The 24,492-nt window shown below is 43.5% G+C and overlaps 1 protein-coding gene across 4 annotated transcripts in view; it reads right to left on the reverse strand.

Annotated features, from left to right (window-relative positions):
* Positions 1-225: 225 nt before the first annotated feature.
* Positions 226-24,492, reverse strand: part of BRPF3 (bromodomain and PHD finger containing 3) — a 329,828-nt gene continuing 305,561 nt past the window's right edge. For all 4 annotated transcript variants that reach the window (XM_069238754.1, XM_069238755.1, XM_069238753.1 and 1 more), the window contains 2 exons: positions 3,419-3,573; positions 226-3,301 (listed from right to left, as the gene is read on the reverse strand). In XM_069238754.1, coding sequence (XP_069094855.1) covers positions 3,118-3,301; positions 3,419-3,573 — 339 coding nt within the window. In that variant the 3' untranslated portion in view covers positions 226-3,117. The remainder of the gene's footprint in view (positions 3,302-3,418; positions 3,574-24,492) is intronic.

The following is a 24,492-nucleotide window of genomic DNA, read 5'->3' on the forward strand; positions in this document are numbered from 1 at the left end:
CTCTTTCCAATGTGCTTTGTTTTTTTGATCCAGAAAATATCTTGTCATATTCCTTAGTAGCAGTGACTTTAATTCCGATATGACAAGGCATAACACTGAGGCATTAAGTTGTGGTTCCTGGCCAGTTATTGCACTGGGTACAAAAGATTTACATTTTATCAAATGTAACATTGGCCTAAAAACATAGCTACAGAGCAGGAAAAGCAAAGTCTCAGGTCTATGTGGTTACAGATTAACAATAGAACATTTATTTTAACTGAAGAGAAAATAGAGTCTCAGACAGTGAGGCTATAGTAGGTAAAATCTGCATTTTTCTCTTTACAAGCATACACGTAGGACTCCTCTGATATAAATTTCTAGAAAGCAAAAGGACTCACTTTCTGCAATAAATAGAATGCTCTGTGCTTTACAACAGATTGACAGCAACACTTAAAATTCTGGTGCACGGCCACCAACACAAAGTCTAAAATGAGATTGAAAAAAGTCTAAAACAGTGATAGACACATGTCACAAAGTCCACAGTTGAACTACTACCTAGAAAAAGTGTCATTCTTTGTTAAATGGGGCACAAGATCACACACCCTGCCACTTAATGGAGGACTCCAAGAATGGGAACAACAGGCTGCAATAAATTATAATAATATTTTACACCTATTTACAGGTTATAGTGCCCTCCCCATTCCCCATTCTCCCTCCTGGCAATTTCTGACACCCTCTATTTCATCAGAAAGGTGCACCAAAGTCCTTGCATCTAAAGAAATTCCTTACAGATTGATTTTCTTTCCCGGTTGCAGGCTCATGCTGCAAAGTTAAGACTTTTGCGGATTGTAAAAACTGTAGCAGAGCACATATGGCAGTGAATGCATTCCCTCCATTTCATATTCTAATGTCTTTAAAATGAAAAGTAAAAAATGTTGACTAATGAAATAGAATTAGAGTGACCAAATAGCCAATCCATGTTCGTTTCCAGAGAGTTGAATATGCTATAACACGCTTCTTCTGGATAAGGTTCAAACTGTTGATTGGGTCTCCGTTCAGTATATGTTATTATATGGTAATGAAGTGGGCTGTAAAAAGAGCATATTTCCGTTTGATCTTACTGTAGCACAGACATAGTATTTAAGAGGGCTCTTATACTTAAACTGTGCGGGGAGAACGCATGGAAGATTATGCAACTTGAGTTACAGGCAAAACATCTCTCAATTTCAAATATCTGCAAGAGCAATCTTATACACACACACCTCCACCAAGTCACAATGTCATCCACATAAGATACTGACACTCATTCAACTATCACTTGCGACACCCGTGCCAAATTCTCAGTCACCAGGACACAATAAAGCAATTTGTTGTCACACACACGTTCTCAGCTTAGGGATTTGCAGACCAAAATTGATTTAGAATGCTCAAAATAACAAAAAATGTCAAACTTCTTTTGTTTTCAAATATGCCTCAAACTGAAATCTTATGTCACAATGTAAAAAAGCAACTGTCTCATATCAGCTCTCCACTACTAACCATTTCTCAGTTCCAGTATCACAACTCCCGAACTTACATCTTTGGTATCAGACACCAAACACTACTGTCTGCACATTTCTCATACACATTAGTGTTGAACAAGTGGCAACTCTCAACCTAACTTCCTCAGAGTCCATTACATGAAATATGCCTTGCTAGACATGCCTGGGTAAATGCCCGAAAAAACATTAGAAATGTCGAGCTACTCCGTTTGTCAGCGGGGCAAATAAGAACTCTAGTCAGCTCTGGAGTGAATAAATACAATACAGCTTAAATTTATACTATCTGGGGCAATAAAAATGGTGCTTAAATTAATTTAACGATTTATGAAGAAAAAGGAAATCAAACATGAGTGTGTATATTTCTGAGACTGAATTAAAATGACAATTAGATGTATGAGTTTTGGATTTGTGGAAGAGGCAATAGCTTTAGCTTGCTTGTGTGGAAGGAAGTGGATATTGCCCATATAATTGTGCACATCTCTCACTTGGAGGGTGTATTTTTGTTGTTGTTGCAAAAGTCACATGTGAACAGCATAAATATGCAGGCAAGCAAACCATAGGCTAGGACTAATGGCCTTGCCCTGCTCTTGAACAAATCTTAAATCATCAGCAAACCAATCCTGGATAGTAACCTGTCCACAAGAGCTGGGCCCACATAACAGCAGCTGTGCTCAGTGGAGCAAGGCAGGCATATCCAGGTCAACATGGCAACATACATGTACTGAGAATCCAGGCTGGTAGAATGTCTGCATCAAGAGCCCACATAAACAACAGCAGACATGCCCCCAAAAGCCAGGCTCATACAGCAGGCTATGTGGCACAGAGACAGAATCCCATGTTGTTGAAGGCATTGCCCCAAGGACCAAGTAGTCTTAATGAAACTCAATTAGTGATAGAACTAACTCATAGGCAGGTCTACACTGCAGTAGGATTGGCTCTAAGAGTCTAAACCTTGCACAGACTTGCATGGTTGATATAATTTTCCAAATACATTTATGCCTAGATAAAACCCATGCCACATTGTTGAATGTGACAAAACCTAACTAAACCATCAGTTAAGCATGTGCTACCTAAGCATGACGAAATGCAGGTGTAAGAGTCAAATGCAATAAATTGGGGAAGTGTGGTGAATAGAAAAGGCCAACTATGACCTGTTGTAACTTCAGCAATTTTGGCACAAGTCTAAAGATTTAATTACAAACGTCCTCACAAGATTTCATCAGTGCCAGAGTTTGAGACCCACAACTGTTATTGGCATAATGGACAGTGCAGGAGGTAAACATGGCTGCATTTATGACTTTAGCTATGCAATGCAACCCCCCATGCAACAATGACCCCAAAGTCATAGTCATGCTTCTGTTCCTCCTTTGGTTGGCAGTGGTTCTTCATGGGGAGAAGTTCTGGAAGATTTGCTTTTCCACCACTAGTCGGTAAAGTGTTTTGTACATTCCATGGTCTCCTGCTGGAGCTTCAGTACGACAGGGTAATTCCCACCCTCAATGAAGGGCCACACCAGGACCTTTTTTTCTATGAACGTAGGATTCCTTTTTGTCTGCAAGGAGTCGGTTGTAAGCAGCAAACAAGACTTCAATAGTCCCTAAAGATAGCTGGAAGTGACAAAGGAATGGTCTCCTCGCACGCGACTCAGATGGATCATAGCCCTGTCGTATGCCACCTGCACAGACTTGCGAATGCTGGTTTTACGGCCCTCCAACATCTTCAGCTTGTCTACAGTGTCATCCACACCAAGTGGCTGCACCTTATCGCGAGGAAGCCACTGCCTAAAAAAAAAAAAGAAAAAAGACAGTTACCAATAGGAGATGGCATAAAGAGGCTAGCAGTTATAAGTAGGAGAGTAGGGATGTAGTTTGAATATCTAACAAAGACGTATTCCTCACCAGGTTCTTTTGTTGTCAAAGAAAAGGACCAAAAAGAGCTTGTCTCCTGCTTCTGATTGCCGTTGCTCTCCCAGCTTCAGCACATCGAGTGGCGGAACTGGGATGGGGATTCCATTGTGCAAGAGCCCTTCACGTGGCATGTTGCTATCGATAATCTAGACATCAGAATAAGGGGCAATATTTGAGAAATGTAGACTTCAGACAATTACCCTACTCAGAGATTGTCGTTTCCACACTGATGTTTGATTCCTAGCTAAAGGTCCAGATCAAACTTGTCATCACTCATACAAATCATTATTAAGGAAAACTATGTTTATTATCTTGTTAAAAACAAAGGGGCATATTTAAGAGCCCCTGCGCCATTCCAATGCCACATTAGTGTCATTTTTGTACGCTAATGTGGCATTAAAAGGCTAAAAACTCAGCGCCATATTTACAAAATGGCGCGATGCATGCATTGTGCCACTGTGTAACCCTTTGCTCTACATTATGCCTATGCTAGGGATAATGTACAAAGGGGACGATCCCCTGTTGGGGGAGGGGGGGCAAAAAATCGCACAACGAAATCTAAAAGAGAGCAGGCATTGAAAGGAAGCTTCCGTTGGTTAAAATGGGCTTCTGTGTGCTTTGCAGGATTAGCGTGAAATTTTTTGACGCAACTACTTCCGTGGTGTGCCGTATTTTAAATACAGTGCACACATGGTGGCGTTAGGGGGGCACTAAGGGGCACAAGAGGCGGGAAGTCTCCTCCCATAAATACATTCTTAATTCAGCTTCCATCACACATAGCTCAAAACGTAATAAAAGTACAATATGCTTCCATAAGGTTTTTTGTCATTCCATTCATTGCCTCAATCTCTATTGTTGTAGAAAGCCCTCTACAAGACAGTGTACATCAAGTGGAGATTATACAAATTGCATTTTATACACAGTTTGGCCACAGAGAATTAAAGTGGTTTTCATACTAGTTCCGAGGCCAGGGCCTGAACCTGGGCCCCCATGTCTTAAAGGCGGCAGGTCTCTTCCCATAAATACATTCTTAATTCAGCTTCCATCACACATAGCTCAAGACGTAATAAAATTACAAGCTGCTCCCATAAGGTTGTTGGTCATTCCGTATATAGCTCCAAGCTCTAAAGTTGTAGAAAGCCCTGCCTAGTCAAAGGAGGGAAGAAATGGTTATTTGTATTCCTGGCTCTGCATCAAAATGTTAGAATAATATCCCGCTGTGTATGGGAACTGCAGGACACAACCATACGTTTAAATTACAAATCCGGTGCACAAACTGCATAATTCATGGTATGTAGCACCTTCCAAAACCTATCACTGGGTTAATTGTTCCTAGGGTTAACATTCCGATCTCAGCCCTCTTACAAAACTACACTGCATAATCTAACCCTAAAATTGCTGATAACTTGTGAACAATGCAGACAGGAAAAGGAAATCTGATACGCTTAATAGAGTCAGTTCTTTTTGAAGAAGTACAGTTGAATAATAAACTGACTTTGCAATCTTTATCCAACATTGCTGAGATAACCACTGGGAAACAGGGCAGTAGCCAGGTGTATTTGTTTCAGGGGTCACAGTCCCCAGTGATAACAAAAATAAGGAAGTGGTGGGGAAGGGAAGTGCTATTTCCTTAACATTTTTGATATAACGGCGAAGCAGGAGGGAGGTTTTAAAGCATATAATGCATTTTCTTTTGTCATGTCTTTACTACCGTCCTGTTCTCCACCAATGACGTTTGGTTGTGAAAAAGTAATCTTCAAAGCAAGCAAATTAAAACAATATAGCTTGAAAATAATTAACCAGACGATCAGTCTCTCCAAGGAATGGTTAGGAAAATGCTAGTCATTTGTTGTGCGTAAAGCATACAACCATCTTTGAGACAAATGGAAAAAGTTTATGGAAAACTTTATGTCTGGGTTATGTGTTCCCACTCAAACAAAATGCTGCATCAAAACTACATTGGACAAATAACATTTTTGAACATTGATTTGAAAGTTACTAGAAGTATACAGGAGACTTGGTGATTATCCGCAAGGAATATTTGAGAGAATTAGTGGGAAATGGTCTGTAGCAATCATCCCCAGTTGAGGTACACATCTGATAAACAGCCAGGAGCATCACAGGTTCAGCTGTGCATCAGACAGAGAGTCAGTGGATGAGCCAAAAACATCACCAATGGGAGGACTGGTTGAGATGTACTCCACAAACATGGCCAATAATGTTGTGGGATTAGGAATGCACCTGGAAATAAGAAAATAGTGTACAGGACTGAAGTGTTTGCTGAAGACTTGAACAAAAACATAAGGTATATCACTGGGTCTTGTCGTTAACGTGTGACCAGAATTTGGCTAATAATGTCAAACGTTTAAGTGTGGATTTCCTTCAACATTGCTGGAGTTCACTACAGCCTCAGCCAACATAGTTATGAGTGTAGATGTGAAAATGAGGTGCAGCCAAAGAAGCACAGAGTTTTGTATAATTACAGACTTCACCAATATATGTTCACTAACTGTACTGCAAGGACCTAATGAAGAAAGCATCTAATACTTCACAGAACGTTTGTAATTGTAGACTTGGCAGGAAAGTTCTAGGATACCAATACAGGACAGGTTCACAAACTCATCTCACAGTCATCTCTTCAAACTACCAGTGCTGGACAGGTCCACAGCATCAAAGACTACTCGCCATACTGATTGTCAACAACAAATGTATATTAAGCTCAGTCTACTGGAGGGATTCCAGAGTAGCAGCAATGGAGCTGCACCCACAGCACTGCTTCTGCTGAAACCTTATTGCCTAGAGAGGTTTGTGTGAGCCACTGTCTGCCTTCGGGGAAGCTATGGATTCAAGCTGTTAGATACAAGCTAACCCTGAGCATGAAGACATTACCAAAAATGACTCTAAACATTATCTAGTGATCAAAAATGCATGCCTTTTTAGCTGATGGCCACTAACCGACAATACTGCACTCAACAGAAATATTTGATGATGGTCTGAATACATACTGGTAATCTTCATTATTCAAAGTTCAACACCTTCATTCCAGTCCTTGCTCTTTTAGTTTGTCTCTCACCATGGAGACAGGCAACTACTTTCTACCCCCCAAAAAAACACATAAAATTGTGCTCTGTCCCTCCTTCCCCGGCTAAATAAGGACCCCCTTCCCCTCCACGCCCTGTGCATTAGCAAGCCAGACAGTGCATAAACCAAAGGACACCAAGGGTATGGGCAGGAGGAGTGCGTGACTGGGATCAAGACAACTAAGTCTTTGAGGAAACAGAAGACTGCCAGTGGATAACTCAGACATCATTTTCTTGCCCTTCATCCTTGTCCTAGTCCTTATTCTGTGAGGATGTAACAAGTACTATCACTCTCCTTCACACTACCAAAGCCAGTAAAATTAACTAGAACCATCAATGTATCCCCAAAAGCAACAGAAAGATCACAATATTCCATAAACAGTTGCAGAAACAGAGCAGGATTATCAACGTCCTCTCTTATGCCAATGACACACAACTCATTCATTCCCTCATGGGCAAGATGCACAGTGCCCAGATCAAGTTCAATGCCTGCATGAAATTGCCCACTGGAGGAAGACTGTTTAAAGCTGAACACCGCCATGACCGAAATCATGATTTTTGTGAAGAGCTAATCACTGTAGGACTGCTTATGGGGGACAACAGAGCTAGGACCGACACCCACCAACAGCCATGTCAAGAAACTCTGGATCATCATTCATCGTCGACAGCAAGCTTAACATGATCACACAGGTCAATGCTGTCACCAGGGCAAGCTTCTATACCCTGAAGATACTGAGGAATATTTTCAAATGGCTCCCAATCAGCACAAAAAACCCCATCATGCATGCCCTGGTCACAAGCAAGCTGGACTAAGAGACCACCCTCTATGCCGGAATCAACAAAAAAAATCACTGAAAGGCTGCAGACAATTTAGTACTCGGTGACCAGAATCACTCAATCAATCAAACTCCCACATCACACTCACATCAAACCACACCTGAAGGAGCTCCATTGCCTCCCCATTCACAAATAAGCACAATTTAAACTCCTCACCCACACTTTTCAAGGCACTACATAAAACTGGCTCATCATACCTCAACAATGACATCTGCTTTCACATACTTTCCAGATACTTCCATTTCACAGTCCTACTTGCACAAATCCTAACCATACAGAAAACCAGATCTGGCGGTCGAGCCTTCTCCTACAGCACTCCTAAAGTGTGGAACGTTCTGCTGCTACATATAAGGACCTCCTCCTCCTTTCTTGAATTCCGCAAGATGAAGACCTGGCTTTCTCAGTAGTCCCACTAGTCCCTAGCTGTGCCTAGACTCGAACCTGCTCAGCGCCAGGATACTGTCCTAGATGAGTGTGCTCTACAAATCTGTATAGCATAACAAAATCAAACTACACAGGCTAGGAAAATATCAGATGGAGCCCAAGAAAATAGACACCAAAGGACCTAAGACCAAAGGACCAGAAACCAGCCAATAGGAGCAAAAAGCAGAGGGTGTCAACAACAAGGAACAATCAGGCACATAGCCAAGGAAAGACACCGTAGTCCAGTACGAATAAGCCACTATGCACAATAGATCAGAACAGCAACAGAAGCAGACATGGACTGAGAAGGCTAAGTGACCATTTCAGAAAACTACAGGGCCAATAATGCTAGAAAGCAAGAACAACTCATGTGGGATGCACTCATCGGTCGGCACCATGCATTATCAAGCAGGCACCACCAGAAAATCCACTGAAAGACCTGAACCAGTAGCAGGCAGATCCATCTTCGGTACCAGGAAAAGCCACTAGCTTATGAACAAGTCCTACAGACACAGGTAGTGAGGGACATTAGTCACTGCAGCGAGCACCACTTGAATCGAAGATCACAAAACAAACCACAAAACAAAAGCCACTAGGGAAACAACCACTAAGAACTGGCTGAACAGAGACCAGCAAGTGTAAACCTTGGAGAAGGATGACACCCAGACAGACACACAAGTGAAAGAGCAGAAGCAAGGAGCCCTTCACTTAGAAAGACAGGTTATGATCACGAACAGCTGACCCACAGTGTTGAACATCTAAACAGGGCCACAATCACAATGTGACTGAGCACAAAAAGAGGCCATGAGAGATCCTGAGGAAGAAAGTCATAATGTAACTGATAGAACGTCACCAGCCTTTGGGCGGAAGCAAAGAGTGAGAAGAAAAGGGAAACAGCATGCAGACCATAAAAATGACCAACTATGAAGGTCAGGAGGATAAGAAAGTCAGGCCCAGGGACCTACAAGTACCAAAAAATACCAGGACATGTCACTGAAAGCAGACACTACAGCATGGCTACCAAACAGAAGGAAGCCCAGGCAAAAAGAACCTGCCAACGGTTGATAAAACCCACAAACTATGAAAAAACAGATGGAATAGAGTAGAGAACAGAACAGCACACTTGCAAAATTTCAACTGTAACCAATGCAGCGGACACACACTCGCAATACATAGGATGTGCAGGGACTGCACCACTCACTTGAACACTGACACAGCACCCTACTGAGAAATACAAGCTTGAGAGGAGCGAAAGCGAGCCAAAATCTCTCCAACAGTGGCACACAAATACCAGTATGAGAAGCTGGAGATGTGGAGAACCCCAAGGAAGAGCCACCAACTAAGATGGGATTGTCAAAGCCATAGTGGCAGGCATGATGCTGCACTGCCTGCTATAGACTTAGTCACTTGTGTTATGGCCAAGGGGCGCGGAATCAACAAAGGGGATCTGTCAGAGCAATCCAGCCAGAGGAATCAAACAAGCCTAAAAAGCAACATAAAGCACAAAAAGACCAGCCAGACGAGCCTAAACCACAGCAAAACAAGCCAGAAAGGTGTGTAGACAGGCCTCAGGGATAGCCAGAAATCCACAGTCACAAGTCAGGAACAGCAGCAGGGAGAGAATATTAAAACAGTTTGCAAGGACTCTAACCTGCCAATTGAGAGCCCTGGTAGGGTGGAAATGGTGACAGTTACATCAGGTACCATTATCCAAACAGCAGTGAGGCAGACAAGCCCAATATAGCCAGGCCTAAAGTAAGTGGCAAATGGCTTTCTAACGCCCAGGGAAGATATCATAGGGGCAGAAGCCCAACAAAGGACACATTTTAGAGGGTAACAACTAGGCAGCTCCAAATGCACGCAAATGTATGGTGCGAAGAGCAAACCAGCGTAAAACAGTAAGCCAGAAAACAGTACAGGAGAGGCCAAGGTCACCAAGAGGGAGCTATGAACACTGACACATCTGGCAAAGATCAGACATAACTGCTGCAGAACTACCGGCACATATGCCCATATTTATGAAAAGTTAGTGCTGCCTCAGCGTCATTTTTTTTTTAAGCTAAAGCGGCGCGAACTCAACTACATATTTATATTTTGCCACTAGACCCATCTAGCGCCAAAATATATGAGTTACCGTCATTTTCTGGAAGCGCCAACACCTTGGGTTGCACTATGACAACGATATGCAACATAGGCGTTCCCTTCCAAAAAATTACGCTAGCCCCTAGCGCCTATTTACCTCCCCATGCTAAAAACGACGTGCACCTAGGAGGCAGACCCACAAAATGAAGCTAAGGCCGATTTGTAGCAAATTTTAACATCAGGTGTTAAAAGGATGTTAGGCACATTTTCAAAGGGAAACACCATGAAGTCCACCATGGTGTCACTATTTTGGGCACAGAGATGCCCACCCCAAATCCCAGAATCACCACCATCCACACCACAGGGACACAACAGGTGGATGGAGCCCATCCCAGGTAAAAATATGTGCTTATCTGTTGCGTGCCACTGGGGGCCACTTACATGGGGATCCCTGGTTGGCACTGGTTCTTTTGGGGTTGTCCTGGGGACACTGGTCCGCTGTGGTGGGCATTGTGGTGTTGGTAATGTCTCCTGTCCATACTTGGACAGGTGTCATTTTGTGCCTGCTTGTGCGACCAAGAAATGACGCTAGGCTGACTAGTGGCAGAATCATTCTTAGCCCACTAGTGCCATTTCTCCAAACTCCATACAGCACCAGCTAGCGTCATTTTCCATCATGCTAACCATTCCTTAGATTGTTTGTCTTTTTAAAAATATGGTGCACGGATGGCGCTAAGGAATGGCTTTAGCTTGCGGTAATATTTTTGATGCACAACTGCGCTGTGCGTAATTTTCCTTAAATATGGGCCATAGTTTGTAAAGAGAGACAGCCAAGAAGAGCACTTCTCTCTCTCTAGGGAGAGGGAAGGGGCGGAGGCCTAAAGAAAAAGAAGAAAGACCTGGTGCAAACAGAGTCAGGGAACTAAAGCAAGACTTCAAAGGAGGCACTCCTAGAGAAAAATACGAATCCCAGACAGGAGGGTAGGTGGCAGGAAAATAGAGAAACATACCATCCAAATCAAAAACACCCATGCTGCTGCAGAAGAGACAAAGGAAAGGTGTCTGCATCCACTCCAAACACTACTAATCACAGCCAAGTGGTCATGTGCTGGGGAAGCCAAAGGGGAGAGCCATTAAAGACCAGGCCCAAAGCAGACCGAAACTAAACCCAGTATCAATAAGGTGACTTCGAGATGCCCTAAAACCCAGAGAGAGGGTGCCACCATCGATCCAGACAGAGCATCACACTAGGATGACAATAGCAAAGGGACAGAGTTTGTACCCATTGGAGCAGGACCGTTCTAAGGTCAGGAGAGCCCTCCAGTATAGCCAGACATGACAAAACCCCCAATTCAGGCAACAGACTACTTATTTTTGTAGCAAAATCTTAACGTAATACTTTCCTGCATTTAAATATTAGTCTATAGGAAATTAAAGTTCCCCATGTTAGGTTTCTACATTTCTTCTTATCTATCCCAAATGTTGGCATGTAAGGTACAGCAGGCGAGCTCTGCACCAGCTAAAGCCAAGCCATAGCCTGAGGCACAACATACCTGTCTGCTGAAGCACAGTAATAATTGGAAAACACCGGAGAAACTCACACCTAACAATCAGATTAGCAGGAAACAACCCATTTCTGGATGGAAACATTAAAAACGGGATATGAATGGGCGGAGAATCCTTATTTAACTGTGGAGGCAAACTGAAATATATAGATTTTTTCTGGGCTAGCCAAGTACTTACCTGGCTCAGAGGTAAGGCTCAACCTCAGAGTAAGGACTGGGAGGACAAATATATACAGGTACAGGAGATAATGGATGCATTCTATAGTGTACCAGTGGAGAAAGTGCAAAAAAGTCACTAGATAATGCCATTAAGTACTTTTCATCATCTGGGTCAGAAGCAATGGGATAATTTCCTCTTATGTGGGTATATGATGTGATTTTCCGTAACGTTTACACTTAATGACTTCTATTCTGACTGCTCACCTTCATGCTTGCCTACTGCCCTACTCTCCCTAGCCTGTGTCTTGGCCTCCCTGTAGGTGGTTCTGCCTGTTTTGAATGGTTCCTGTCCTCTTCCTTGCATACATTTTAACCTTGCTTTACTCTGCTTTTCCTATTCACCTCCCTTCCTGCCTTAGATCAAGCAATTACAACTGATTTTCCGTACCACTGGCTGTTTAATCAAGTACAAAAATATTCAGGCTTAACTGGGCACATCAGGCGTCAAGATCTGGTGTCACTGCACCTTTGATGGCTATGCCCCTTTGATGTAATTTCCATGTAATTAATCTTTGCATTAATTATTCACTGAAAACAGGAAACATGAAAAATCCTATTTTATTCTGGTCATAAAATGTTCATGTGGTATGTGCATGTACAACCACTGCAGGACAGCACCAAAGGCATAGTAAACTGAAGTAGACTGTCAGCAAGGGCAGTGCAGGCCCTGATTTTCATGGACTCTTCTATGGACCATGCTCACAGTTGGATGGTGACACGTGCTGCAGCAGGCAGATGGTGAAACATAGTGCAGGGTCTGTCACTTGGTGCGCACTGCCAAACAATGAATGATATCCCACTGGCATCTTGGTACCAGTATCTCAACATGCTCCTGTGTGACTCTGAGAAACTGTCTCAGCTGCAGACAGGAATTAAAACAATATATAGTATTCATAACTCTTTCTCTCTACAGCATGCAGAAGCAGAGCTAAACTGAGACATGCCTGTTTAGCCCTCACCCACCTCCTTCCTGTCTGTTTCTTTTTCACAGAAGATGCTGGAATTCTATGTCAGGACCGAAGGATCGATTAGGTTTACCTTTCCATGCTTTAATTATCCAGTAGCCAATCAGAGAAGACTTAGAAAACAAAACATATCCCATAAACCCTCTCCATATCACATGACCAACCATAGAAAGGGACAATATATAAGGCTGAGACAATAATACACTTCCTCTCTTTTTGCTGCTCCCGCAGCCAGTTAAGTGTATTTTTCCTGTCTCATTTACTGTTTATTTTACTGCACTATGTCGTATGGTTGTTACTGTATTTAGATTCTTTGAAGCTGTACTCGGAGCGCATGCAGCGCTCGCGTCAGTAACTAAGTGGAGTGGAAGCGGACGACGGCGCCTTGAGTCCTATTTTTAGTCTTATTGGGACCTTGAGCGTCTCCGATTATCGCACTCTTATTTAGCAGGGGTGCTCGGAGACGAACGTGTGAAAACTAAAAGGAGGCTAACAATAGAAGCGCTGCTTCACGGAAGGTCCCCTCGTGTTGAGGGGCAGTCTTTCACTGTGCCTGCAGTTTTCAGTGCCTTTTCTACGCTCAGGATTAAGTTCTCTTTTTGCTTTGCTCCCTGACACCCTGTGAATTGAGCCTTCACAGCATTGGATAATTGGCATAGGCTCTGCCTAGAGTGCTGCAGGCAGCTCCCTCCACGCTCTATTGCTTCATTTCACACCTGCTGGGGTTTGCACTCCCACTGATTGTAGCCCTCGGCTACCTTTTGATACATTCTCCCTTAGGACTTACCTGAATTTGAATAATGGCGCAATCATATTCTGATGAGGATGATTATCTTGGTGGCGACGCTCCTTCTTTAGAAGAAAATTTAGTAGGAGCTTTAGACAACAGTGTACAACTCCCTGTTAATAAAGCCTTGGCTAAGGCTCTGGGGCCACTTACCCACCATTTTGAAAGCTTTGCCTGGCACAAGGGTTGGTTCCCACCACTCACTTCTGATGAGGCTCAAACTGGGCTTCCGTCTACCTCCAAAGGTAAATCTAAGGCCAAGAAATGGCCTCACTCCAAAATATTTGAACGCTTATTGGCCTCTATTCAGAGTGAACATGGTTACAGTACCTCTCAGCCCCAGGAATGGCAGGATGCTGGTCCAGCCCCAGACAATTCAACTTCTGATTCTAGTTCAGATTCCGACTCGGATTCAGAACAAGTGGAACGACCAGGCTCTAGTAAACGTAATAGGACAGTCAAGGCCAAGGAACAATCACAAAAAGTACCAAATGTTCTTAATTTTAACCCAGAGGAAATTGTCCATCGTCGCTCTTGTTGTTGGTCTCCTTCTCTGGAAGTAGCACTCTATATTCAAGAACACGTCAGATCTGGATTCGATAAAGAAGTAAGGGCCAGACTTCGGGTTGAACGCCCTAGACCCGAAATGGAAGGGAAAGTCACCGATACCACAGAGATTGATCCCACGATGGTCACCTTTATGAAAAAATGGTTGAAGGACCCTAAGAAATGGTCTGGACCGGGCCTGGAGGTCATGCCACAACAAACTTTTAGATCTTTCAGGCTCACTGGTGAAAATCCTGAAATTAGCATACTTGGCGAAGGAGTCTAATGTCCCTATTGACCCTGACATCTTAGTGGGATGGGTTCAAAGAGCTGTTTGTCAGTTAGGTAATGCCAATGTGGCAATTTCTACGGAACCGAGACGATCCATTCTTATGAGGATAGATCCTCAACTGAATGAACTCGCCACTTCGAAGGTGGGTCCTGTTGCCCCAGGACTTCTGTTTGGAGCTCCCTTCATTAAAGACCTCTCCAAATTTGCAGCCACTTTTAACTCTATGGATAAAGCCCAACTGTCCGTCAAAAAGGTGTTTTGTGACACTCTTTTTCAACGGGCCGGACGTTTGCGGGCTTGCTTGTCGAGCCGTTTCTACTATCAAGGCCCAGACGAGATTCAGGTCGTGGTCGAGGATATGATAGAGGGAAAACTGCAGACTCTACCTTCTACCCCTCCCAGCCCTGTGGCAGACGCTCAAGATATCGCAAAAACTATTACAGAGGACAACAAGATACCTCTCAAGAGTCCACTAATGCAGGTGAGAATTATCCCTTTTTCGGAGGTGGTTCTTGGGGGCAGGGTCCGATTGTTTCTGACAGAGTGGCAGAAGTTGACCAAAGATCCTTGGATTTTGGAATCAGTACAGAGCTTCAAACTCGAACTTTACCAATCCCCCTTTCAGGTTATTCCTCCACCTCTTCTTCATTTTTCTCTTCGAGAACAAGAGATCATATCCTTAGAGATTCAGTCTCTTCTGCAAAAAGGAGCAATTTGCCGGTCTACTCCAAACCCCTGGGGCTTTATCAGCCCCATTTTCCTAGTGGACAAGAAGGGAGGAGGTTCACGTCTTGTTTTAAACCTAAAAGAATTCAATGCCTGGATAGTTATAAGCATTTCAGGATGGAGGGCATCCATCTCTTGAGGGATATTCTTCAAGAAGGAGACTTGATGGTCTGGTTGGTTCTGAAGGATGCATATTTGACCATTCCGGTTTTCCCTCCGGATCGACGTTTCCTCCAATTTCTCTGGCTCGGTCAATGTTTCGAGTTCCAGGTCCTTCCTTACGGACTCTCGCCCGCTCCTTGGTGTTTCACCAAGGTAATGAAATCTGTAGTAGAGGCCCTTCCTTGCCGGGGAGTGAGGTTAATAGTATACTTAGACAATCTGATCCTAATGGCACAAGATCCCTCAATCCTTCCCAGTCATCTATCTTGACTGTTCAACGACTTCAGAACCTGGGATATCTGATCGCCTAAACCAAATCTTGCCTCATTCCCTCGCAACAGATGGATTTCCTGGGCTTCAAGATAGATTCAGTGAAGTCTCAGTTGGTTCTTCCCCAACAGAAAGTGCACAACATAAAGAAGGAGTAATGTCTCCTGTTAACCATACAACCTGTGTCACTCAGGAACATAGCTCGGATAGTAGGACTTCTTTCGTCATCTATCCAATCTATCTTCCCGGGCCCCTTTCACGACAGGGCTCTTCAGAGGGTCAGGATTTCCCATCTTCGCAGGAGATTATCTTATGCGGACAAGATTGCTCTGTCGGAGGAGGCCAGGACGGAGATATCCTGCTGGCTAGAACACATGGAAGCCTGGAATGGCAGGGCGATCTTCGGCAATTCACCGGATGTCATTCTGGAGTCAGGCGCCAGCAGATGGGGTTGGGGAGCCCATTGCGAAACCCTAGCTACAGGGGGTCCGTGGTCAGAAGATGACCCCACGAGTTCTGGAGCAAGTTCGTCATCAGCGGGCAGAGGTCATCCTAGTGACCCCTCTATGGAGAGCACAAGCTTGGTTCCCTCTTGCTCTGGAACTATTGTGCGACGTCCCTCTTCTGTTCCCATTTTGGGACGGCTTGCTTCTGGATCCGTCCGGGATACCTCATCCTTTGATATCGACGGGCAATCTTCGGCTAGTGGCATGAAGAATTTCAGGAGACGTTGGCTCTTGCCAGGCATTACGTCACAAGCTTCTTTCTACACCAGGCTCGGTCCTCTAGCACTCACAAACGATATGCCTCCTCTTGGAGACGTTGGGTGCATTGGTGTACTGAGTGGGATTCAGATCCCTTTAAAGCTGATGTCTATTTAGTAATCAACTTTTTAGCTTCTTTAGCGTCCTCTGGTTTAGCTTATCGGTCTACTAATAATTATCGATCTGTGATTTCTGCCTGTCATTTACATGTTTCTGGTAGACCGGTTGGTGAACATCTCGTGGTCTGTAAGCTCACGAGGGACATTTGTTTTGCTAATCCCCCACGGCCTCGCTGTTTGTCCCTTTGGGATATGAATGTAGTACTATCTTTTCTTCTTATGTGGCTGGTGAATACGTTTTTATCTCGCAAGCAGTTATCGGCCAAACTGACTTTACTTTTGTGTCTTATATCTTGCAAAAGATGAGCAGATGCCAGAGCTCCTGACTTATCAGGAATGTCTTTTACTCCGGTTGGGGTCTCTTTTTCCATTTCTAGGCGTACTAAAACAGGTACTAGGTCTGAATCTTACCCAGCTTTTCCCTACAGTTCCAAGTTATGTGTGGTACCGTTTCTGAAAGCATATAAGGCAGTTACGTGTGACTTCAGGGGAGATCCTGGTGGTCAAGTTTTAACTGCTCTCCAAAAACCGTTTAATCCAGTTACGTCTGCTACTTTGACTAGATGGATCAGATGGTTACTCTCCGAAGCGGGAATCGATATTTCTTCGTTTGGAGCTCATTCAGTTAGAAGAGACATGGCTCCAAAATCCTTTAATGCGGGTGTTACATTAGAAGACATTATGAGAGCAGCGGATTGGTCAACGGAGTCCACGTTCAAGGCTCTTTATTACAAGCCCATTGTGAATATCACATCTGTGGTGGTGGATCAGTTTTGAACAAGCATAATCGGAGCCTCTGGTCCTGATATAGAATTAAAAAAATTCTAGCTTACGTGTCAAGAATTTTGAAATCTATTAAAGACACGGAGGCGAGGATTATCCCACCCTACGACACATGTGAATTTGTCTTATAAGTTAAGTACTAATTTTCTGGAAATTACATATTACGTTACCCACCCTATTATGATAACGATTGTATTACTGAGTTTACTGTATGTTGCTTAGTACTATCCTTCGTGGATATTATGATTTTGCTTTGTTCTTCCTAGTTTTTGAACAGAAGCAAGTCAGAATTCTTCAGTTGGGTTAGACGGACGATGTATCGTTCTTCATAATCTGGATATCCTGTGTTTCGGATTTGGATCTTTAACTCCTCCAGGGTCTTCTCCACATTGGAGAAATTTGGTTCGATTTGATTGGACATTAAGTTTTTGTTCTTTCAAGCTTTTACTGTGATATAGGACTACTTTTATAGACTTTACACAAAGAAAGAGGTGTATTATTGTCTCAGCCTTATATATTGTCCCTCTCTATGGTTGGTCATGGAGAGGGTTTATGGGATATGTTTTGTTTTCTAAATCTTCTATGACTGGCTGCTGGATAATTAGAACATGGAAAGAGAAGCATAATCCTCACCTCCATGTCCTTAATAAAAAATTATTGACGCGTAAGCTGCTCCACTTCACGTGTGTCCTGAACTCTTGCCATGCTCACTGCAGACACCTAACTGTTCCTTGTTGCTTTCTTTTTTTACCGGATTGACTTTTGGCGCAGTCTGTGCAACATAGCCTGACAGTCCACTCTAAGAGTTGCACAGGAATACGGAAAGTATAAAGCTGAGGCCCAAAGTTTTTTGGGGGGCCAACAAAAAATATGGCCTGCCCCTGCCAGGCCCCCTCGAGATTATAGCCCTGCTGGGAAGGGTCAGTTATCCTCCATGGACTATCATTATGATGTAGAACCAGGAATACAAGAAGCCAGCAATTTCTTCTGCATTGCACAAATTTCATTGATAGTCATACACAAGAATAGAGAAGTCAACAAATCACAAATGACACACTTCTCAGCATATGGGATAGAGGGAAAATAAATGAAACAATCTAAAGGAAAATTCTAATGAAATATCATCCAAAAAGATTATTGAGTGCGGCTTGGCCTAAATTAAAATTTGCTCTTGTTCTTCGAGTCAAGACACTAGTATTTTGTAAAAGTATGAGCATACTTCCAAGTAGCTGCTTTGCAAATTTCAGCTAACTGAATGTTGTGCAACTAGGCTGTAGTGGCTGCTTTCTCCTGCTTGAATGACCTTCAGATTAAGAGGCAGAGATCTGTTTGCTAGCTGGTAACATAAGGCTTTGCAAGTTACAAGCCTTTGAGAGACTGACTCTACAAACTGGACCAAAGTTGATTAAAAGCTGATAACATTTCCTAATTGGTTTGCAGTTCTCCAGAGAAAAGAGCAAAACTATCCTCACATCTAAACAATGTAGAGAACATTCAGCTGGAGTGAAAGGTTTACTGAAAAATCTTGGGAGAGATAGATTAATGTATGTGAAAATCCAATACCACTTTCAAGATGAACTCCTTTAGCCGCCCTGCTGGAGTGGAAAACTGCATAGTTATGTATACAATCTCTATTCAATCTATGTACACTTATGATATTGGAATGGGAAAAATGTAATGCCCCAACAGTAATTTTATTCTCCGTATACATTGCCTGGCGCACAAATGTAAGGCCCACAATGCAAGAATTATCTTTTTGTATGTTTAAAATTAATGTACAAAACTAATAATAGGAGTTATAAAAAAAATAAGCTCTCATGGAGGTGAAGGTGCTCTCACTTGGGGGGTAACTTTTCTTTAACCCTTAACTTAAGGAAGTCGTTAATTACTGGAATTTTAAAGTTAGGAGCGGTTATTGGTGCCCGTGCACTTTAACAGAAGAACATTGCAGCTTAAACTTGGCCAGATGGGCTACAAACAGCAGATTAATCTCTTTTTGGAATAAGACAAAGTTGTAGCTATTTTGTTGACCATCACAGGCAAAACCTTTTTAAAGGCATGATAGGAGCTACGCGCTAGCCTCTTGGTCTTTTTCAAAATGTCCCTACAAGGTTGAGGTAAATTCAAGTGATCATACTGTCTGATTTCAAGAGCCATGCTGCCAACCTCAAATATGGCTGATTTGGATGGAACAATGTACCTTGCAGCCGGGTCAGCAAGCTTGGTTTGCCTGGCAGTCTCTTCTGCAGTTTTAGTGACAAATAATAGCAGATCCAGAAACTACTATTGCTTGGGCTACTCTGGCACAATCAGAAACCAGTCCTGCCCTTGAAGCTCACAACTTCAACAACTTAAGCAGTACTAATTAAATTAGATAAATGGGAGTAAAAGTATAAAGTAATGTCCTTGTCCTTTAATTAAAAGGGGACTGCCCATTGAACTTGGTTTCCATTTCCTGGACGTGAAGCTTGGGCCTTTGACATTTTACGCTGTTGCAGACATATTTACATTTGGAAAGCTCCATTCTGAGAAGATGTTGTGAACCACTTCATTATCTAATATTAAAACAACCACACCTACGGGCTCGCTGAGAGTAATCAATGAATCTCAGTCACTCTGGTTGAAATGTTTCAGCCATTTTGAATAAGCCTCATACGAGGATCTTCAGTTTCTCCAGGCCTCATGTTCTCATTTTGTATATCTTTTGTGTCTAATTTATTGCAACTGGTTAAATAGGTGTGAGATACAGGTGTCCCTATCGCATGCATTCTCATGCAGAAGACAATTATTCAGCATACTCCTGTTTCACTCCGTATCCATGATTAGTTCATACTCAGGTAGGGTTTAGAAAATGGTCCATGAATGGGATGCCATGTGAGCTCTCTCTAATTAGACATTCCTCAAGAGGAATTCACATTTGTTAACATACAACTCTGGTACCCCTCCTTATTCCCATAATTGGTCTCTTTGCCTTCCTGACTTAGGTAGTCAAACCTGAATACATGAAACTTTACACTGCAGTCTTCATTTGCCTCACGCAGGGTGGAGTCTGGGGCTCAGTTTATTGTGAGTAAAGTAAAACGTTTTGATGTGCCTAAGCAGTGGCCTGCGAACCAGACACCAGGCCAGCAACCAATGGTTCGATCTACGTTGAAGAGGGAGGAGAAACTATCTCTGCCAAATGAGTCTGTCAACTTGTCCTCCATAAGAGACTCCACTTTGTCCAAATTAGTTGTCTTCTAACACCCTGATACAGTTACACATGGAAATGGTCTTGCTGTTGTCTTTTCTAGTCCTGATACCAGCACCCATTGCCCCTCAGAAGCTTTTCACCCCGAGCTGTGACATTTTTTGATGTTAGATATTCTCTGTTGTGTCATGTTAACACAGGTCGCTGGATTACAATCAGCTGTAATGACAACTTCACATGGTGCTGCTCTTAACAAACACTGCCTTGTGCCAGGAGACCCATGTCCAGCAGGGTCCCTCTTCACAGGGTCACCGCTCCAGGTCCAGAAGTGATAGGTGGCATCCTCAGGCAGGAGAGGAGCAGATCTAGGAAGCAACAGCTGCAAAAGTATGAGTAACAGCCAACTCCACAAGAACACACCCACCTGCACCTCAACCTCAGGTAGGTATGAAGTCTTCTCCCCCCGACCCAGGCCAGGCTCAAAACTGAGATACCATGGGCCCTCAGGAGCGGGTTCTGGCAGGGGCCGTGCAGCCCCCTGAACAGTCACACTTCACATAGTGGCCATCAGCAAGAGTTAGGAGGTGAGGGTGCGACCCAGTCTCCAGTCGTATTCACAGCAAAGCTGTGAGTCTCACAGGGCGGTGCCATGCAAATAGCTTAACCAAAGTTGCTGGTCATGGTAGCTTTCTAGTGTGTCCAACTCAGGGTTCAGTAGTCACTCAGCTGTCTACATGTCAGGAACGGGCAGGGCAGATCAGCCAGTTATGCCATATGACCTTTGAGCATATCCAACTCAGCAGCAGGCTTAGGCATAGAGTCTGCCACCAGTTCTATCATTGGGTCACCACAGCGTGGGAGGCCAGGACTCCCTTCTCTCACTGTATCAACTTGCAGGAATTGTATGGAGTACAGTTCACTGTACTGTTGCATGGGTCCAATGTGGCCACACAGTGTAGAATAAGGGAGGATGATGAACAATATGTATGACTGACAGAGCTCCATAAAGTTCGGCTATCTTTTAATCAACCCTCAAAAGGTGTGTAACACCAGTCAGTGTCCAAGAAAGTATGATTCATGGTACTCGCAGGTTGAAATAGCTATCTTCCAACATATAGTTGCCAGTACAGGGCTGAACAGTAGCACTTTTGGGGCAACATACGAGTATGAACCTGGCCTGGCTAGAAACATGTGACCTCATTTATAGGAGCAATCCTGAGAGGCGTTTTCCTCTTTCTAAACAACAAAACAAGGAGAAATAAAGTTCTTATTTTACCTCAGGAGGAGGAAGGTTTTGGAGCATACCTAGGTTTACATGGTTTTGTAAATCTGAGAAAGCATCAAATTCCATGGGTGTTGCTTGGGAACACCCACCGCAACTTCCATAGAATGCCTCCCTTGCACAGAGTAAGGCAACACAACAATGTGCGCTGCCTTGGATTAATCTATACGGTCATTCAGAACCACGCAAAGTGGCTTTGCATGGCATCATAGATATGATTGCGATGTATGCGCCGCTGGAGCATCACTAAAAAGTGACACTCCCGCGGCGCAAGGGGCTCCTAAATATTGCCCCTGGTTTTCAGAGACGGACACAGCCCAGGGGTTGAGAGTGAAAAAGGATAGCAAAGGACTGGCAATAATAGGGCTAAAGGAGGTGAGCAGAGTGTAGGCAGTAGAAAATAGAAAGAGACTGTAAGAGGTGAAAGGAGGAGGGAAGAAACATCAGAGGTGAAGGCAGAGGATAAGAGGTGACAGTGAGGTAGAGAAAGGAGTCCAAAGGAGAGCAGAGGGGGAGCTGCTTATATAAAATACGCGAATGCAGGTATTTGCATTAGATCTTAATTTTTCTCTCTTACCAGAGTGTCCTTATATATATATATGATTTTGGCTCAATACAGTTTATTTAACCATGGAGCCTCTTTATCTTCCAACTTACACGTGAGGTTGCTAATTCATTGCTTTAATATTTATTACAGCTTACTCATCTTTGACATTATCCTAGTACATAGGGACCTTACGTTTCGCTCGATCGGGTAGGTCTACGCTATACCTAGCCCAGACATACCAGCTATTGCCTTTACCTCGGGCATCATACTACTCATTCTTCAATTTGGTTATGGTTTCATAAATAACTCCTGGCATGCTGTATATGCAAACTTTTATAAGCTGTCATGCTTAGGATTCACGTGTGGTGTTACTATTTTTCCTCTTTACGAACAAGGGACCGTTGGTACCACACAAATCCAAGCATGGTGCATAGTATTACCTTAATAATGCACAACATGTTTGATTTGCACGGTGGGATGTCATGTCTATATGTTGTTGAATGTGTATCTTATAAGTACTTGTATCCATTATTTGCAGCCTTGAAAAAGTCACTGTGTGACGAAACACGTGTTGGCTGCTGTTTATTGGACCTCATACGAGCTGTTACTGTATGTACTGTGTGCACATTTTTGGATACAAATAAACCAAGAAGATTACAAGGAAAAATAATTGATATTGTGCTGCAGTTTCTCCTGTGTACTTAAGAATGTGTTTTTAAACACTATTATATATTTAGCGATTTACCTAACCTGCTATATAATTTTTTGATTAAGTGCTGTGTTTCTTATTTAATTATGTATCAGTACTTAACTTTTCTGATGGAGACTTCCTCTCTTATAAATACTTTATCAAGCGTCAGACTGGTTCTGGAAATTCTTAAGCAGTACCACTGCTCATCAACAGCTCCTTGGCGATGTTGTTTCATGCTGGATGTGACATGTGTGGGCCTATATAGACAGTCCCCAGGTGAACTGACAGCGGTTCCTTTCTTTCGGCACTAACAGACTCAGATTCAGAGCAACTCCTCATCTCATTGAGGCTCCATATCGTTTTAGTGTGCAAGGGAATACATCACCTCTCTAGTCTACAGGGTTTAAACCGTGTCAGCAATGTCACAAACAAATGTCTGTGACTGACCCCCATGTGCTTTGCCTGCGGTGCCTGTAATTGGATCACAACTCCAAAGCCTGCAGTGATTTTATCTTGATTCACCTAAAAACTATGCAAGATTGGAAAACTAAGAGCTTTCTGACGAAGCACCCCAAGACCCAGTGTTGGGATCAGTCAAGGTTTAAAGGTAGGTCCGCTCCCAAGGTTGCTCCCGTGAAAGGTTGCATTCGTACTATAAGTCCTCAGGGAACTCCAAAAAGAATCTCAAGAAGATGAACCCAGGGCTTGTCCCTGTCCCGACATTCTCGGTCTCTGAGAGACAGCGAAAGGGTGCCATTGTGCCTCCATGCTGCGCTCCCAAAGTTGGTCTACTTCACATAATATTCTGACCTTGGTCCAGCGGTAACCAGAGTTTCTGAGTTTGCTAGCGACACCAGAACAAGTTCAGGAATTCTGCAATGCTATAATGGTATGTTTGACATGTTACAGGCTACCTCTAGCATGTCTATGGGCTTTAGGAAGCCGAGAGGCCTCCCATCTGGGTGTCTGACAGAAGGTTTGCCCTCAGCGCCTGTTGGGTCCGCTAGATCCGCTCAAGGCTCTGGAACAACTTCGGTATTAGTTCCCTCTCCAATGCCACTGATGTCAGCACCATTGACTCCGGATTATGACGGCCAACTCATAGTGTTGTCTGACGCTGAGACAGGCACTGTCCCTGCAATGATTGAGGTCAAGCGCTTCCTTATATGAGTCGCAACCTCTTTACCATCCTTTTGACTCCAGCACAGTCCCTCTACCTCCCACTAGGCCTCAGGTTCTCAACAAACTTTTCGGCAACAACCCTAACAATGGGGGCTATGAAGCTAAGGATGAGATTACTCAATAGTACTCAGAAGAAAACTGTTATGAGGATCTCCAGGATTCCAGTGGGCTGGATACCTCCTAATCTAGTGAGCCATTCGAATGACCTACCACAGAAGAAAGTACCTCCTATACTATGGTTATGCGTAGGGCGGTGGAGGTTCTTGATCTTCACTTTCCTATCTGGGAGGTCAAAATCAATGTTTTGACCGAGGTGCTACAGCCTGGCCAGTCAAGTTCTGAGCCTCTGCTCCCATTTAACAACCCAGATCTGTGACTGGCAGTGTGGGAGGGGGGTGAATGTTTGACATTGTTCAGCATCTAACCTTTTTGCATTTGTCGCCCTAAGTGGGAATGGTATGATCAGACGTGGGTCCATGCTTGCTGTGCTACAAGATTAAAGCTATCCTGGCTGATGAGGTGATACTACGAAACAGGTTCCAGTATGCTTGTT

This window comes from Pleurodeles waltl, chromosome 6, assembly GCF_031143425.1.
Source record: "Pleurodeles waltl isolate 20211129_DDA chromosome 6, aPleWal1.hap1.20221129, whole genome shotgun sequence".
Lineage (NCBI taxonomy): Eukaryota > Metazoa > Chordata > Amphibia > Caudata > Salamandridae > Pleurodeles > Pleurodeles waltl.